General features: G+C 40.7%; 1 protein-coding gene across 2 annotated transcripts in view; it reads left to right on the top strand.

Moving 5' to 3' along the window:
* Positions 1-14908, top strand: part of LOC309385546 (complement component C9-like) — a 28736-nt gene extending 13828 nt beyond the window's left edge. Inside the window, exons 7-12 of one of the 2 annotated variants that reach the window (XM_081940090.1) lie at positions 3331-3571; positions 6444-6569; positions 9978-10159; positions 11748-11976; positions 13533-13707; positions 14771-14908. In XM_081940090.1, the coding sequence (XP_081796216.1) occupies positions 3331-3571; positions 6444-6569; positions 9978-10159; positions 11748-11976; positions 13533-13687 (933 nt within the window). In that variant the 3' untranslated portion in view covers positions 13688-13707; positions 14771-14908. Of the gene's footprint in view, positions 1-3330; positions 3572-6443; positions 6570-9977; positions 10160-11747; positions 11977-13532; positions 13708-14750 lie in introns of both variants that reach the window. The other variant, XM_081940089.1, reaches the window with a different exon arrangement.
* The last annotated feature ends 3370 nt before the right edge of the window (positions 14909-18278 follow it).

Here is an 18278-nt window from a genome sequence, read left to right as displayed (position 1 = left end):
TAAATTTAACTTACTTCTTTTTTATTAGCCTGTATATATAACCAAAAATATTTCCAATCTTCCTTTCATGGTTACCATTCAATATTCAGATCCAATTATTACTTATCATAACAATACATATGTATACATTATCATTATCAATTATTTATTTGACTATATCTATTGTCACTAAATTTCATTAAGTTTAATTAGTTTTAAATTATACACTTCCATCTATAAACCTGTATCTTTCCAGTAGCAAAACAGTCTCATGTCTTCTGCCATTTGTGGTATCAGTCCTCTAATCATCTCCTTAATCAAATTTGTATGGACTCTTCTTAGCAACTCATTGCTTATTAAGTCTCTAATGTAATTTCTATGCCCCTCTTCTGTTTCCTTAATCAGCTTATCTTTGATTGTCGGTAGTGCTATCAATGATATTGCTAATAAAATTTCTCTCTTTAAATCCATAAATTCTTTTGTTTTTTCTTCTTCTGTATCTTGCCATCTGGGGTAGATTTCCCCTCCATTTAATTCCTCTTTCAGTATTCTACTCTTTCCATTTTAAGGACAAACCAATCACCATAAATATCAGCAATTTTAATTTCTTTATATTCATTTTCCTCTTCGATTTTTAGGACTCTAACCTCCACTTTTTCCACTTCATAAACGTTTCCAACTTCTTCATCATATTTTACTGTTAGATGCTCTAGGTTTTCCAGCTTCTTCTCCATCCTCTCAAATGTGTTTGATAATTTCTGAATTTCTAACAATATCTTTTGCAGGCTTAAAGTTTCTTTCTGCTGTTGTAATTGTGCCATTATCTCCAGCTGACAAACACTGCTGCTCTGGCTTGGAAGGTTTTTACAAGATTAAGCATAAATTCACAATAAGGTCTTATTTTCACTTTTCTCTGGTTAAAGTTATACTTCAAAGGAACATCTGTATGCTTTCTTATCACTCTCTATAAACAAACAGTGAGACCTTGAAGTGCCAAGCCAGAATAATCAGTGAGGAAAGTAAGAGTGTTTTGTTTCCAATACACAAACCTCCAGCCTCCGAGTAGCAGTGTTTTTCTTTCCCTCTGTTGTTACAATTTTCTTTGTTTCCTTTTGTATCTTTTTTATATTCCAAGTTTTAAAAAAGTCAAATTCTTGAATGAGTTAGAGAAGAAAAGGGAAAAAACACCCACAGTAATGAAGAAGTAGAATTTCAGTCCATAGGTTACAAAGAATAATAATAAAAGAAAAAAATAGAAGAAGAAAACTTAATCCATTCATTTTAAAAGGCTTGCATAAATTCCACCCATGAACATAGTATTTAAAAAGTAAGATAACCCACTGTCCAAAACCATTCAAAGCTTAATTCTGCCACTTATTTCTTCTGTTCTCAAATTAAAATTAACTTTAAGTTCTTAATAGGCAGCCTCTTTTAAAACGGTAAAAATTCCTCAATAGCTGAAAACACTTTCTCTTTCCGTATTCTTCTGTTTTGGAGCAGCCCCGACTTCATCAGCCTAATGGCTGGATTTTTTGTCACCGGCTTGAAGAACTTCTCTTGGATCAATCAGGGACTTTGCGATGTCCCTGAGATCAGCAAGACGTATTCTTCCTGTTCACCATCTCTGCAGGACGGTTTAGGTCCGATTGGACCACCCAGTGGCAAAAGTATCGGCTGTGGTCTCAGAGCATCGAGACTGCACATCCATATCGTCATGACGTTGGCTCCTCCCCCGATACTGTGTCTTAAGTGAAGGAGAGGAGGAAATGGTTCCTGTTGGGAACTTGTATTTGACAAACTTGCTTTTATACTTGTAAGTGAAGTAATATATTTAATGCTTTGATTTAAAAGAGCGTGTTTGCTGTCTTTTTCATGTGTGGCAATTTGTGATACCTTGTGTAACTGATGTCTCAACCAGGTTTGTCTCTAGTTTGTATGCCTATTTCTGATGGACTTACTTGGCTTAGTTTGGCCATGTAATATTATCTTAGATTGTTCCTGTCAATTATATTTGGTTTTTGCTTATCTACATATTAAAGTTATCTCAAACCGCAGCAAGTTACTTCAACTGCAAGATATTACAGTTGCCCACACAGAAGCAAAATCCTTCCAAAGCATCTTAAGCCAACCCAAAGATCCAACAACTAAAGAAGACCAAAGAGGATTTATTTAAAATTTACAATGCAAGGACTATGGAAGTTACTAAATAGCACAAACAGGCAAAGGATTAGCAGCATGTGCTCATGAATGCCAGCAAACTCTTGGGATTTATGGTGAAAATTCTTTAACTTAGCAATAGTTGCATCTTATACTCTGAAAAATACGGTACTTGTTCAGTTAGGCATTTTCAGAATAACAGTTGTGTCTAATGACCAAACCACCTGAACATTAACTCTACATTAACTCCCTTAATTAACATTAGCTAATTCCAAGTTTTATTTTATAAAGTAGTGTGGGCTTCTTCAAGAAGAACAACAGTTCCTCTTAATTGTACTACGACAATTAAGAATAACAATACATAATTCGGTAAGCTTTCCTAGACCACTCCATGGTAAAACTGGGTGTTTCGTCTGGACAAAAGCCTGCTCTGTTCAGGACCCAGCATCCATCAAAAATGGTCATGGGCATCAGAACTGGACAGCAAGCATAGACTATTACTGTCATGGGTGGAGGAGAACCATTACAATGGTCACCTGAAATGAATGAAAGTTTTAAAAAATCAGGATTGTGATTTCTATAAAATTTCCATATTTTTCCACCTACTTTTAGTGACTCGTAATTTATTTGTGACTTGGCTGCAAAATAACTGCCTTAAACACCAGGCATAGAGTGGTGTAGAAAAGAGAGCATGCCGAGAACCCTTTGCTGAAACAGTCTATTAAACTACATTAAATTTAAAAAACAGGCAATGCTTGGTGTACCTAAATCTGATTTTACAAGAACTCCAACTCCCATTTTTGCACAAGCATATCATGTTGTCTGTTAGGGGAAAGAACTGTCTGCGAGCTGTGGTGGCTGAGCAGCTAGGATGCAATATTGCAGGCTAACTCTACCCACATTCTGGAGTTCGATCCTGATGGGCTCAAGATTGATTTAGCCTTCCATCCTTCCAAGGCTGGTAAAAGGAGGACTCAGATTGTTCGGGGCAATAAGCTGACATTTCTAAATTGCTCAGAGAGTGCTGTAAAGCACTGTGGAGTGATATATGACTAAGTTCTATTGCTATTGTCTATAAATTCCTGAATGGTCCATATATAAATAAATATGCAATAATCAGAGGACAATGTAAAAGAGTGCCACAATCTCATTCTCTACCTCTATAACTTCTATATTACTATTTTCTCCTTATAGAATCCCGTTTACTTGCATGTCAAATCTAATATACAACTGGGAACTTTCCAAATGCGAAAACGTGATTTGCGCTTGAGTGAGACTTTCCTGGAAGAGCTAAAGGTTTTGCCAAGTACCTATGAGAAGGGAGAGTATTTTAAATTTCTGGAAACATATGGAACTCATTATTCACAGAGAGGAACCATTGGCGGAAAATATGAGCTAATGTATGTGTTGGATAACCAAACTCTTTCATCAAGTGGTAAGGACAGAATGAAAGTGAACTCTTATACATAAGAGTAAAGTGTGGAATAATGGCATAGCTGACAATCAGAGCAACTGATTTCTGACCATAACACTGTGTTCTTTAAAACTTCAAAAACCTCAACTTGGATTGGTTCAGAGTACCAATTAGAATAGAATAGAATAACAGAGTTGGAAGGGACCTTGAAGGTCTTCTAGTCCAATCCTCTGCTTAGGCAGGAAACCCTACTCCACTTGGTTATCCAGCATCTTCTTAAAAATTTCTAGTGTTGGAGTGTTCACAACTTCTGGAGGCAAGTTGTTCCACTGATTAATTATTCTAAGTGTCAGGATATTTCTCCTTAATTCTAGGTTGCTTCCAGTGGTGGGATTCAGCCAGTTCGCACCTATTTGGGAGAACCGGTTGTTAAATAAAAATAAATCTTATTTTGTTTTGTCCTACTTTACAGGGCTAATCCTGTAAGGAAGGCAGAAAGGAAACATTCTGGTGCTGTTTCTAGCCTAATTGCCCTGCTTACAGAAACTGCCTCTCCGGTTAACCCTTATTACATTGTAACATCTAAAGCAAAGTGCCCATCAACAGGAGTGACATTGAATTGGCCACACCCACCCAGTCACATGACCACCGAGTCCCACCTACCCAGCTGGTCATTAGGGCAGAGAACCCTAATTTGTTGTTTAATTATACAAATCCCAACACTGGTTGCTTCTCTCCTTGATTAGTTTCCACCCATTGTTTCTTGTTCTGCCCTCAGGTGCTTTGGAGAATAGCTTGACTCCCGCTTCTTTGGGGCAGCCCCTCAGATATCGGAACACTGCTATCAATTGCAGCTTAGGGTGTTTATATTGAGTCACTGTTAATTTTATTGTTGACTTCTACACCTCAAAGACAACTAGATGGGATTCCCCCTAAAAACTTACAACCCTTGGTGCTTGCTTCACATGATTTTAACCTTTTTGAATTCTTTTTAGTTACAATAAATATATGTATTATAATTAGGCTGACTAAATGATAAGAGCCAGCATCCATCATTATGATTTCCCTCAAATTAAATTCATCAATTTATTTCTTTATGAAGTTGACATACCACCCATCTTACTTAAGTGACTCTGCTCTTAACAAACAAAAACAATAAAAAGAGGCTTTGCTAAAAATAATATTAAAAACAGAGTTTAAAAGTTAGAATGCTAAAAATTACAGAAGATTAAAAGGGCTGAGGGTAGGCCCTCATCCATCCATCCAAGGCATGCTACCCTGAATTCCTCTCAGTTTCATGTATCTTCTTAGAAAATATTCTAAGAGGATGCAGCTTTGGTTGGGAATCCCCTCCCCCACATCTGCCCTGTGGCAATAAATAATTCCACAGGCAATCAATCAGTAGTGTAGAATCTGTCCTGGAAACATGGAAAGGGTTGTAGGGACATTGTAGTAAGTCTCTTTTTCAATAAATGGATGTTGTATGACTGTCCACGTGCATCATGGCAGCCTTTTTGTGACCTGGCAAACTGCTTGAGACAGGGATGGGCGTCAAAGGTTTCAGCAGCGGGTTCTCTGCTTGGTTGCTGGGTGGTCATGACCATGCTGGGTGTGGCTTAATTGGCCTCCTATACCATGGAGGGAGGGCTGTTTTTGCCTTCCCCAGGCTCTGGAGGCTTTCCTCGAGTCTCTGGGAGGGCGAAAACTGCTTCCCCCAGGCTCCAGAGGTTTCTGGGAGACCGGTTTTCCCCTCCCCGAGCCTCCACGTGGGCCCTGCACTTACCTCGCATCCAAAATAGGCCGTGTGGAGACTCCTGGGAGGGGCGTGGTGGAGTGTCGGGCATGGTGGGCGAGGCCAGCCAGGGGTGAGATTTGGAGGTTCTCTGAATCACTCATAATATTAGCTACAGGTTCTCCTGAGCCCGGGGAAGCCTTTAGCAGTCCATCCCTGGCTTGAGAGCACCCATGGTCAGGCTGAGGTGGTACCTGGCCTGGCATTAGCCTCTGAATTTCACACCTCACCATTGGTAAAGTGATTACTGCACTGTCCCACATGGAACACCTTTTGTTAAGCCTATGGTCTGTCTGTCTTTCTTTCTTTCTTTCTTTCTTTCTTTCTTTCTTTCTTTTTTTCTTTCTTTCTTTTTTCCTTCCTTCCTTCCTTCCTTCCTTCCTTCCTTCCTTCCTTCCTTCCTTCCTTCCTTCCTTCCCATCTTACAATAAAGGAATTCTAGGTACCCTACATTAAAAGCAATAACAAAGCCCAAATGCCAAAGATTTCAGTTACTTGAGAACTCTTATATTAGAGGTTGGTTCAGATCAGTGGTGGGTTGCCGGCGGTATGCCCCAGTATGGGCGTACCGGAGGCAGCCCGAAGCACTGGATACTGTTCCGGTACAGTCCTCCGGAGGGCCCACCCGCCTGGCCTCGCTTTTTACTGTCGTTTTACTTCTTCAGCGCTTCCATGCACCTGCACAGCGCATACAGAGTCTGCGCGATGCTCTGCTGAGCAGCTGGAGCATCGCGGAGGCTCGCAGAAGCGCCAAGATGCATGCAAGCGCTGCACGTGTTCACGTGGATGCCGGCAAGCCCATTCCAACTGTACCGGTTGGAACGGAATCCGCCACCCACTACTGGTTCAGATCTCTAGTAAGAGCTACCACTGTTTCCCTGAAAGCAGCTATTAGGAAAGCAATGACATCTGAAAAACAAATAAACATGTCGGGTGGGGGCGGGGGAATAAAAAGAAAGGGTCACAAAGTTAAAAAAAAAATCTCCAATACTTCCCACCTTGCAACTTCTTCCAATGGATATAAAATCAGGAATTTGACAGCATATTTTCTGTATAACAATTGTGTAAACCTCTAATCATTTTTATTGCCCCTATTTTCAGGACGCACTGTAGAGGATGTAAAGGAATGCTTAGGCTTTAATTTAGGAATTACTGTCACTGCAGATGTTGCAGAAGCCACAGCGAATATTAAAGCTAACCAGTGTAAAACCGGTGGATTTAAAAATGGTGAGTACATCACACGCTACCTTCTTCTGACATTTTGATGCCCAAGTTTGCCTATTGATTGGCACATTATATCCCTCATACAAGAACTAGGAGGTGTTGCCGGAACACATCAATCACATGCTGTATAATCACATTAAGTAATGAACAATACCGATATACACATTAATGCCAGTATAATATAATATATAATGAGCGGTGTGGTAGCCTAGTGGTGAGTCTTGCCTGTCACTAGGAAGATTGAGAGTTCAATCCTAGATAGCGACACAAAGAAGGAAGTATCTGCTGCGAATTGTGTGTGTATGTGTGTGTGTGTATATACTACTTTGAATTTTCTCTCATCACACATATACCAGAGGCCCTCTGTATATGTGTGTGTGTGTGTGTGTGTGTGTGTGTGTGTGTGTGTGTTATTGGCAAATTTGACTTATTCCCTGCTCAACATAATCTATTTCCATTCTTCTTCTTTAATATGGATTTGTGTATTTCAAACCTTCGTTTAGTTATGTACTAAAAAATAAAATAAAATTAGTTTTGTAATCCTTACCTACGCAGAGCACCCATCCACCTGCAGTTTGACATAGTGGATTTTATATTTCCCATGCTACAGTATGTTTTAACTGCATTTTATTTCCTAGTGGCTAAGTTGCTGAGCTTGTCGATCAGAATGGTCAGCAGTTCAGTGGTTCTAATCCCTAGCGCTGCGTAACGGGGTGAGCCAACCTAGCAGTTCGAAAGCACGTAAAAATGCAAGTAGAAAAAATAGGGACCACCTTTGGTGGGAAGGTAACAGCTTTCCGTGCGCCTTCGGTGTTTAATCATGTCAGCCCCATGTCCACGGAGATGTCTTCGGACAGCACTGGCTCTTTGGCTTTGAAGTGGAGATGAGCACTGCCCCCTAGTGTCGGGAACGACTAGCACATATGTCCGAGGGGAACCTTTACCTTACCTAAGAAAAATATATACTATCACAGTATACTACTAGCTTGAGCCTTCTTACAGCTAAGCTCAACTCTTACTACAGGCTGCTTGTTCTCTATAGCAACAAAGATTATTTGGCACTGTTTTCTTCCTGGGTGGTTTTTTTTAAACTTTCCAATCTAGTATATAACCCTGGCATTTCCTCATAGTCTCTTGCCCAAATACTAATCATATCCAACCCCATGTAGCTTTTTCATGAACAGCCAAGGTTAGCTAAGCATTGTAAAACAGTTCGAAATTTTGAGCTAAGACAAATCCAGTAAAATAGAGAGAGAGTGGGATTTGTTTATCACTAAGTAAAGCATGTCACTCTTTTTGTCCATGCCTTTCTGGTTTCAGGTGAGGAAGAAAAGATAAGATGCACATCACTGTGTAATATCAGTGACAACACTTTAAATATTGGCTGAATCTGAACTGAGCACCCAGGTTTTTTTTTGTTTTTTCGTTTCTTTTGTTTGTTCAGTATTGACTCCTGCCTGGATTATTCCTGCCATTTTGTTGGCAATTTTTTGGGAAGTGGTTTTCCATTATCTTCTTCCCAGAATGAGTGGCCCAATGTTACCAGGTGGTTTTGCACCTAACCAGTTCTGAGCCTGATGCCAGAGGCTGTTCCGAACACCCAGAAAATGAATTCATTAGAATTAACAATACATAAACGTAGTGTGGGTGCTGTATTTATTTACCAGTTTCACAGTTTTAGTATATTGCAAGACTTATTTTGCCAAACTGCTTCTGCATGAATCTGGGGAGAATGGTTTTCCAGCTAGCAAATTGACAATTGCTTTGACAGTGATTGTTTCACATGCTGCGTATGGTGTGTCATGTTCTATGCAGAAGTGGACCAGGGGTAGGTTCCGGCAGCTGCTACCGCCGGTTTGCTCGTGGTTGCACAGTGCATGTGTGCGCTTGATGCGCGCAGCACGCACATGTGCAGTACTATTAAAATGCTTCTGTGCATGTGCAAAAGCCAAAAACAAGATGGTGCCACTGTAGGCACCACCAGAAGAACCAGTTCGGGGGCGTGGCAGGCCTGGGTCACTGCCGGTTCCAGCTATCTAGGCTGCTAAACCACTATCGGTTCAGCCAAACCAGTCCGAACCGGTAGGAACCCACTGAAGTGAACTGTACTCTCAGACCAATCTTGCTGCAGTTTCAGGTAACATATTAGCAGCCATGTAACCTGATCAGATTATCCAATCAGGATGAATGTCATTGTGTATGTAGTCTGCTCTTTCACAGAAATAATGTATTGTTGGGTCTTGATAATAATAAATTCCCTGGGAGGGGGGGCTGTCTACCAGCTGTAAAGAAGATGATGGTCCAACTCTTCCTTCAGAGACCATTGATGGACTAACTATTCTGGACATTTTTGTCCAGCTGTAGCCTTTCCTTTAGGCTGAAATTGATGGAGAAGATAGTTGTATGGTAGCTCCAGAGAACTCACCAAGTGAATCATCTGGACCCTTCTCAGTCAGGATTCAAACCTGGATAAGAGATTGAGATGTCATTGATCATACTTCTATATTATCTCTGGCAGGAGCAGGATGGGATGTTGCATGGTCTTAACCTCTCAAAGACTTCAATACCATTGAACATCTGAAAAACTGACTAGAACTTGCTAGCATGTTGTCAAATTGGGGCCATTTAATCTGATTGCATTTTGTAGATTTATGGGATATGTGCTGTCATGGGATGTGTGTTGTCAGCCCATAGATTGACATTAAGGCTGGCTTGCAGGCATTGGTGGAAAAAAGGAAAGTGAAAGCGTCTTTAGAAGCACAGCATCTCTATGTCTCTAAATCAGTGGCTCCCAATCTTTTGGGCACCAGGGACCAGTTCTGCGGAGAGAGGATTTCCCATGAACCAAAGGGGGCATAGTTTCAGGTGTTGCCTTCATCCTGTGAATGGGGCTTCTCTTGTTTGCTCAGACTGTTTCTGGAATGCTGCAGACCAGTGCCAATCCATGGGTTGCGGACTCCTACTCTAAACCATGCAATAATTGAAGAGTGGCTGAGCAAGATGCGTATTCTAAAAGATTGCCTGGTCATTTAGGCACCATGGAATTCTAGCAGAAATTTCTGGATAATACATTGGTTCTCTGGATCACCAGTGTACAAGATGGAATAGGCAACACCATGCCACCTGGAAGATAATCCCAGAAAATCGCTTGATACCAATGAATGTAGAAATATTGAATTTCCTTAATCTGGGCAAATGTAGTTGGCAGAAACTCTTAGGTAATCCATTTCCAACTATAACCAACATCATCATTTTCCTTTCTTCCAAGTGAAAGTGAAAAAATCAAATCAAATGAATGTTCAGTTGCTGGTATCATCACCATCACCACCACCTCTTTTTATTACCCAAGAAAAATGGTTTTCTTAAGACTACTCTTTGTATTATTTCACTTCCATTTTTTTTCTCCGCCAGTTGATGAAGTGAGGCGGAGTGGGGTTATCCAAGATGTAGTCTCTATGATTCAAGGTGGGACAACAGCTACCTTGACCAAGTTGAATGAGTTGCTTTCATCAAATGTCAGGCTAATTGATGTAGAAAACTATGTCGAATGGGCTGCTACACTACCTCAAGCTCCCGTAGTGATAAGACAAGAGGTGAGAGGATTTTCTTCTATCTATAAATAAGTTGGAGAAGTTTTCAATAAATGTGAACCCACAAATGAAAGAGGTTTTCTCTTTCTAGAAGAAATATTTTAAAGGTTGCAAACTTTTCTGAGTCAAAGATTTTGATCAAGTAAAGCTAAAGCCAGACTCCAGTGAAGTTTGGCTGCTGTGGTTTCTATGATGTTTTCTAGGAATGGCTGCATTTCTAAATAAACTTTATTTCTACAACTAGCTTTCTTTCAGGATGTTTTTCACTTTACATTCTGATCAAAAATCCTGGGACTTCCTAATAATCCTTCCTTCCTTCCTTCCTTCCTTCCTTCCTTCCTTCCTTCCTTCCTTCCTTCCTTCCTTCCTTCTTGCCTTTGCCTAGTTCTTTGTTACCTTCTACTTCACAAGAATGTAATTTTTTAGAGCTATGGACCATGATCAGCCCTTCTTTGGGTTGCATTCCAAAACATTAGACAGAACCTGAAGAAAGAAGTATGTGGAATTAAGAGGAAAATAGCATGAACTTTAATTTATGGTAACATTAATCGCATGAAATGGGAGAGAATGAACGACTAGAAGGTCCTATTCTATTCCTTTTATAACTATATGCATTTATATAATTTATGGTTATAATTATGCAACAATCTTTCATTGGGGACCTCATGTAAGAGTTTTGAAATCTATGGACTCCTATTTTAGTTTTCTAAATAAACTTTATTTCTACAACTAGCCTCAGCAGCAGTTTTGTATTCATATCATTTGCATTAGAATCCTAGTTGAAAAGTTCCAGCTATCCTAATCTCATAATCCAAACCATATGCATCGTGTAGACAAAATTTCACCTCAACAAGTTATGTCTTAAAGTACTTAAAGTTTTCAAACAACATTTCTCTGATTTTAAATTGTAATATATAATAAAATAAAATTGTTCTAAGTCAGGGATGTCAATCTCAAGGTCCATGGGCTGGATCCAGCCCGCAATGTGGTTACATCCGGCTGCAGGGCCATCCTGGTCTACCCAATGTGAAATGGAAAGATCAGGCCAACGTGGCTTCGGCCTGATCTACCCAAGGCGAAGAGGAAACATGCCAGCAGTTTGGGGAGTGGCATCAAACTAGCCCTGCCCACACGGTCACACCCACCCAGTTGGCCACACCACCAGACAGCCATGCACCCCTTCCCCCCCCCAAGATCAACCACAGCCCTCATGCAGCGCTCAATGAAATTGAGTTTGACACCCCTGTTCTAAGTGGACATGCTGATCTCTTGCCCTATCTTGATGGCGCTACTTTCCTGAGGCCTACTTCTAAAGCCCCTCACAGACATCTCTAATATCGTGATAGAATTACTGGGAATTTGATAGAAAGATTGACACTTTACAGATATTAATGATGGATCTGAAGTAAAATGAACCACTAAAATCTGCATTTGAAAGAATCAATTACTGAGGAGAGGTAAATATAACTGTAGGAAAACATGGGTCTTCTCAGGATAAAGTGCTATAGTCCGTATTTTCTTTATGTACAGAACCGTGTAATAATGATAAACAATTATTTAAACTGAAAAAGTGCATTAAATATTTCTGCAGTTAACCCCAATTTCGGAACTTGTACCGCTGAAAATCCCAGACTCTCGGGGAAAAAAAGAAAATCTGGACTTAGCTGTAGAGGATTACGAGGCTGAATACAGCGTATGCAAATGCCAACCTTGTCTGCATGGTGGGACGGCGATGCTGATAGAAGGGAAGTGTGAATGTGCCTGCATTCCATTTTACAAGGGAGAGGCCTGTGAAATACCCAAGTCAACTTTCATACCAGGTTAGAAGTCATTCAGTGACTTAGCATATATTTTAATGACTCTTTTGGCTCTGGTGTGTTATTTACAAATATACAAGACTTATACAAAACGTACAAAAGTTAATTATGTGGCGTTAACCCATCCTGTCTTCTGAAATTTTAAAAAAAGAGCTATGCAGTTCTCAATTTATGACCACAATTGAGAGCAGAATTTCTGTTGTTAAGCAAGCTTAGTTGCTCAAGTCCCGGCAGATTTTATGATGCAGTTAAGCAAATTTATCTTCCTCTGTTGACTTTGCTCATCGAATGCTGGCTGGGAAGGTTGCAAACAGTGATCACAGGGAAGTTAGGACTGGAAGGCAGGAGTTAAAAATTAAGAGTTGGTAAGTAAGGTGAAGGGGAATAATAGGAACGCATGAGTCTGGAGGCCGAGTTTCAAGGCGGAGGCTCAAATAGATGTTCGCATATTGCACTGAACCACAATGTGATGTATCTTTTGTGGTTTGCTTATGGCTCCTTCAGGAAGGTGTATACTACCTCCTCCTCCAATGCTGATTGAAATTCCTTGTCCATTAGGGATGAATTCACCATGACTCAGATCCAAGCACATGGGATTTCCTGGGAGCTCTTAACTAATCTAGAGGGACATGGATCTAATGTACAGGTGTTTGGATTTATAGCCCTGAGAATCCTGTCTACGCACCAAAGAATTACATGAGCATAAGGAGTGTAAGGAATGTAGATTAGATTCTTCCAAGATATTAGGGCAAAACCATGTCTCAGTCAATTCATCTGCAACTGCCCATTTTAAGTCTAACTTGGAGTGACTGTCAGGTGCCTAGAAAATTCTTCACAGTCGTTCTGTACATGTTGAGATTCTTTCTTTCTCAACACGGGGCAAGTCATTTTGAAACAGATTACTGGTTGACTGTCTATAGACATGATAAGAGCTGAAAAATAATAGTAATTTGCCACTGCAAGTGACGGCCCCTAGAAAAGTACATTATAAACAAATAAAATATAATAGAGAGTTACCTCTATATTACCAATTATTTTTAACTGAGCAGGAATTGCAACTGTAACTATAGGTCTATAGAACAGTTCAAATGTAATTACACAGTGCATTGTTAATCAATGTTTTGGGGGGGAAACTGTATTGGTTGATTTGGATTTATGCAATATAGTTAGCCCAAATACCCAATCAACATACAATTAAAATATAGCAATAGCAATAGCAATAGAAATAGCACTTAGACTTATATAGCACTTCACAGTGCTTTACAGCCCTCTCTAAGCGGTTTACAGAGTCATCATAGTGCCCCCAACAATCTGGATCCTAATTTTACTGACCTCAGAAGGATGGAAGGCTGAGTCAACCTTGAGCCTGGTGAGATTTGAACTGCCAAATTGCAGGCAGCTGGCAGGCAGCAGAAGTAGCCTGCAGTACTGCATTCTAACTATTGCGCCACCGGGGATCTATAATACTCTATGATTGTGAGATTCTGAAGGAAGGCAAAGTTATTTCTAAAATTCTGAATGTTCTGAAGTTAGACAAATTCTTTTTGATCCTGATCCAGGTCAAATCGCCATTGATGGGAACTGGAACTGCTGGTCTAACTGGTCCACATGTCAGAATAAAGAACGTCAGCGAACAAGACAGTGTAATAATCCTGCACCTGGATCTGGGGGCAAATCATGTCGTGGAACGAGTGTAGAACAAGGCCATTGTTAATTACAGAAGACTACTAACAGGTTTGTAACTCCTGAATGTGCATAATGAATATGGTACTATTTTAATATAAGACCATGGAATGTCCTGAATTTAATATTTCTGGAAGCAGTGTATCCACATGGAGAGCTGAAACTGTGAAGGTCTTGCTGGTTAGAATGGAGGGAGGGAGGAAGGATGGAATGAAAGAAAAAAAGAAAGGAGGGAGGGAGGGAGGGAGGAAGGAAGGAAGGAAGGAAGGAAGGAAGGAAGGAAGGAAGGAAGGAAGGAAGGAAGGAAGGAAGGAAGGAGAAATATTTGGTAATTTTGAATTTCCTGTCACAGGAGGGAATGGAAAATGTTTTCTCAGAATTCAGCTGAATGACTCAGAGAAAGCAAAGATTGATAGAATTTGCTTGCTTTCAGTTGCTATTCCATCACTAGTTGTTCTTGGGATCTAGGCTGATGAGCATATGGACTTACTGCAATTATTTCTGCAGATGTTTAATTAAGAAATTTAACAAAAGCTTAGTTAAACTAAAGCTTTAAGCTTAGTTTCGTCTCTTTCTCTTTTCTTAGTACAGAAAACAAATGCATTTATAGATACAAAGGCAGGGGTGGGCTGCTCCAAGTTTGCACGGGTTCGGAAGATCTTCTAACTAAGGATCTGCCCAGTTCGGCGAACCCACAAATCCCAACCCTGGCTGGCCCTGCCCATCCCACCCATCCTGCCCCACCACTCCCAGGAGTCTCCAAACGAACTGTTTTGGATGCCAGGTAAGTGCAGGGCCTCTGGAGACCAGGAAGGCCATTTTCACCCTCCCAGAGGTTCAAGGAAATCTTCTGGAGCCCCGGGAGGGTGAAAATGCCCCCCCTGTGGTGCAGGAGGCCAGCTAGGCCACACCCACCAGGGCCACACCCACCCAGCAACCAGGCAGAGAACCCATTGCTAACATTTTTGAAGCCCACCCTGTATAAACGGTGAGTCTGTTCCAAACAGTAAGAGCCAGATTGGAAAAGCTTGTAATCCAAGTCAGCAGATGCCAATTTTGCATCAGACCTTTTTCTATTGTGCCGTTTCATATAGATGTTTCCTGTGCCTTTCAGCAACCTGAACGTCCCTTTCAGATCTACGGATCAAGATTCTTGTGACCAGATTGAATTAAAAGCTATTGATCCATTGGTCTCTGGATTTCAGAACACCACTTTCTATTACACAATAAATTTGATGGCTTGCAGAATGCACCTCTGTGTTGTTTGCTCTATCAACTTCATGTTTAATCCTTGAAACCTAGTGCCCTCAGTATAATGGCACTTCATTTTATTTTATGTCACTGTACTGGTTATTTTGCTGTTCCCACACAAAAAGAATATAGAATAAGAAACATGACCAACCATAATACCTTGTATTATGCAGGCCTGCTGACTGCCAGCTGACTGCAATTTGGCAGTTCAATTCTCACCAGGCTCAAGGTTGACTCATCCTTCCATCCTTCTGAGATCGGTAAAATGAGGACCAGATTGTTGGGGGAAAGAAAGTGACTCTGTAAACTGCTTAGAGACGGCTGTAAAAGCACTATGAAGCGGTATATAAATCTAAGTGCTAAGTGTAATGCAATTCTACCCATTAACCCATGATTTATGGTGAATACGGCTATTTGTAGTTTTTTTGCTAAACTATGTTTAGCAGAGTATGTATTAGGATGATTTGGGTTCACTTGAAAGGTGAGAGAGAAGCCATACGGGAGGGAAGGCCAGTAAGTTTAATGTTATGGATGTTTATATCAGCTCTAGCTAGCGTGTCTGATGGCTACAGATGAAATGAATCAGAATCCATAATGACGTCTAGGCTCACATCTATTGGTGAGAGGCTGAAAAACTGAACTTTAGCAGGCGAAATTGATCCCTTTAAGTAGGCATTGAACAAAATATCTTGTTTCCCACCCATGGAGGTTTGCACATTTCCTGAAAATAATATATTTGAATTTACTTTGCATTTTGGGGGGTAAAAACAGATGACTTGTTTGGACATTCACACTAATGGGTACACGAGTCTCACATGCCAATGACTAAAAGTATTTTTAAATATGCAACTGTTAAAAACGGCTAGAACTGTCAAGCCGGCCTCCCTCAGCAACCAAGAAAGAAACTGCTTAACTCCATTTTGCAGATGTAAGAATACTTTTACTGGTTATGAAAAGATAGCAGCTAAACAAAGCAAGATCTGAGGCAAAAGCGCACAAAATCATACATATCAATATGTGACCAAACCCCATCCCCCTGGTAACCTGCATCCCAGTGTCCAATCTGCAAATCCCTTAGGTGTCATGTGAGTTCCATCTTCAAGGAGCATCATCAGGTTAGTATGCAAGACGATTGGCCTTGACCGACACCAGGCACTAATCTCCAGCATGCGCAGCAGACGGTGAAACCAAAACTCCCGTTTACAATCTCTCCTGTACTTAAACTTCCCCTCCCAAATACCATCCCCCCCTCCCCTTCGGCTTCAATGCAGCCAAAAGCAAATAGCAAAACAGAGGCTTCTTTTTCTGAGATAAATGGATTTCTTATCTGAAGCAGCATAAGGAATGATTGTAGGGCTAAAAATAATGCAAGTAGTCCATGAAGTACAGAAATAAATTTAGCAACTTTTCAAAGTTACAATGGTATTGAAAAGAGTGACTTACAACTGGTCCTCACACCTATTAATCAGGGGTGAAATGCTACCAGTTCAGACTGGTTTGCCCAAACCTGTAGTAAAAATGCTACCAGTTCGCCTGAACCAGTAATAAAAAAAAATTAAACCGTTTCGGGCGAACTGGTATTTCTGACGATCACCTGTGACAAGCTATTTATATTAGCTAGAAGGCAGGATAACTTGCTACCTAGCTAATCTAAATTGCATGGCTCAGCGGATTTTCCACCCTCCCCCCCCATGGTTTTCTACTTACCTTTCAGGTGCGCTCAGTAGCAGATTCCGCCCACCTGCCTGGGTGTCAGCACATTGGTTTTTGACACTGTGCATGCATGGAAAGTCCTGTGCATGCGCAGAGGTGGCACGTGCGAGCCAGGGGTGGGTTCGGGTTCTGCTACTACTGGTTTGCTCAGGGACGCACAGTAGCAAAAAATAAAATGGCGGTGAATATGATGCCACCAATAGAACCAATTTGGGGGTGTGGCAGGCCGAGTTACTACCTACTTGTCTGAATCAGTCTGAACCAGTAGGAACCCACCTCTGGCGAGAGCGAAGCAAGCAAACACGCACGCTTGCACCCGCTCACATCGCTAACAAATGGCTAGCAAAGGTAAGTGGATTTCACCCCTGCTATAAATGTAGCAGCATCCCCATGGTCACATGACCAAAATTTGAATAGGTGATACTGGCATGTATTTAATGATGGTTGCAGAATCCTGGGGTCATGTGACTGTCATTTGCAACTTTCCAGATGAGGTTTTGACAAGCAACCTCAATGGGGGAAGCCGGAGTCACTTAACAATGGCGTGATTCACATAACAACAATAGTGATTCGCTCAATAACCATGACAAAAGTAATAAAATCAGATCTGATTCATTTAACAACTGTCTTATTTAGCACTGGAACATCTGTTCCCATTTGTGATTGTATTATGAAAGATATCCCCATGAACCTGTTTCCATGGGGAATTTAGGAGAGCATTTTTCAAGCTTGGCAACTTTAAGATGAGTGGCTTTAGCAATTCAAAGTTGCCAGGTTTGGAAAAAAAATGACAAAGGGCCAGCTTTGGATCTCTGTGGACGTTTATTCTTAGAAAGCATTCCTATTCCATTTTTACATTCTTCCTTCACAAATAATTCATCCCTATGGCAGCTGGCTACTTCAAGTGCAGGTGTATTTTTAGGTAAATACTTCAATTTCTTAAGAGCAATGCCAGGACTGAAATTTTATATTATCAAGCAGCTTTTGAGACCCACAGATGCGTAGTATATTCCACTGTGGACCCCTCCTTGCTGGTTTCCCTCTTTGTTCATCAGTTTTCTCCGAGCATGAAAGTGTGCTGAGCTGGAATAAGAATTCAGATTGAATGAATTACATAAATATGTGCTTGCTCATATAAATACAGTATGATATGTTTGCTTTTAAGCTGTATTGCACTGACGTCATCCTGAAGAATGGAATTCTTGAGACAATGCCAATTGGTGCCTATTAGTGACTCACTGATCACAGGACTTATGCCTTGAGAGAGGGAGCAGATTCAAGGGTGTCTATCCCAGTGCAGTCTTATCTCTTCTTCCTTCTCAGTAAATGTCCGGGATCAGCTAGGTAGAAAAACACTTAGAGCCTTGGCAATCATAACAAAGCTGATATATTGCATGGTAATGTTTTCACAATGTGAAGTATGCTCATAGGTGTAGCAATCTCCGGTCCTTGTAAAGAAGCATGGGTGTCTATTTTTGCTATGCTTATCTACTAGCTTTTATAACTGTGTGTTGATAAGAACCAATTTCCATTTGCTGGCATTGTACAAAAAACACCTTAATTGCTTGGACTTCAGACAGACTTTCTTTTTCACTTCAGGCTGTCAGTTGCCAAAGAGTGAGACTTTATGCAAAAGCTGGAAGAAACAGGTACTGGTT

Source organism: Natrix helvetica, assembly GCF_964273705.1.
Source record: "Natrix helvetica genome assembly, chromosome: 2".
Classification (NCBI taxonomy): domain Eukaryota; kingdom Metazoa; phylum Chordata; class Lepidosauria; order Squamata; family Natricidae; genus Natrix; species Natrix helvetica.
The sequence above is the reverse complement of the archived record's forward strand: the minus strand, read 5'-3'. Positions and strand labels throughout refer to the sequence as shown.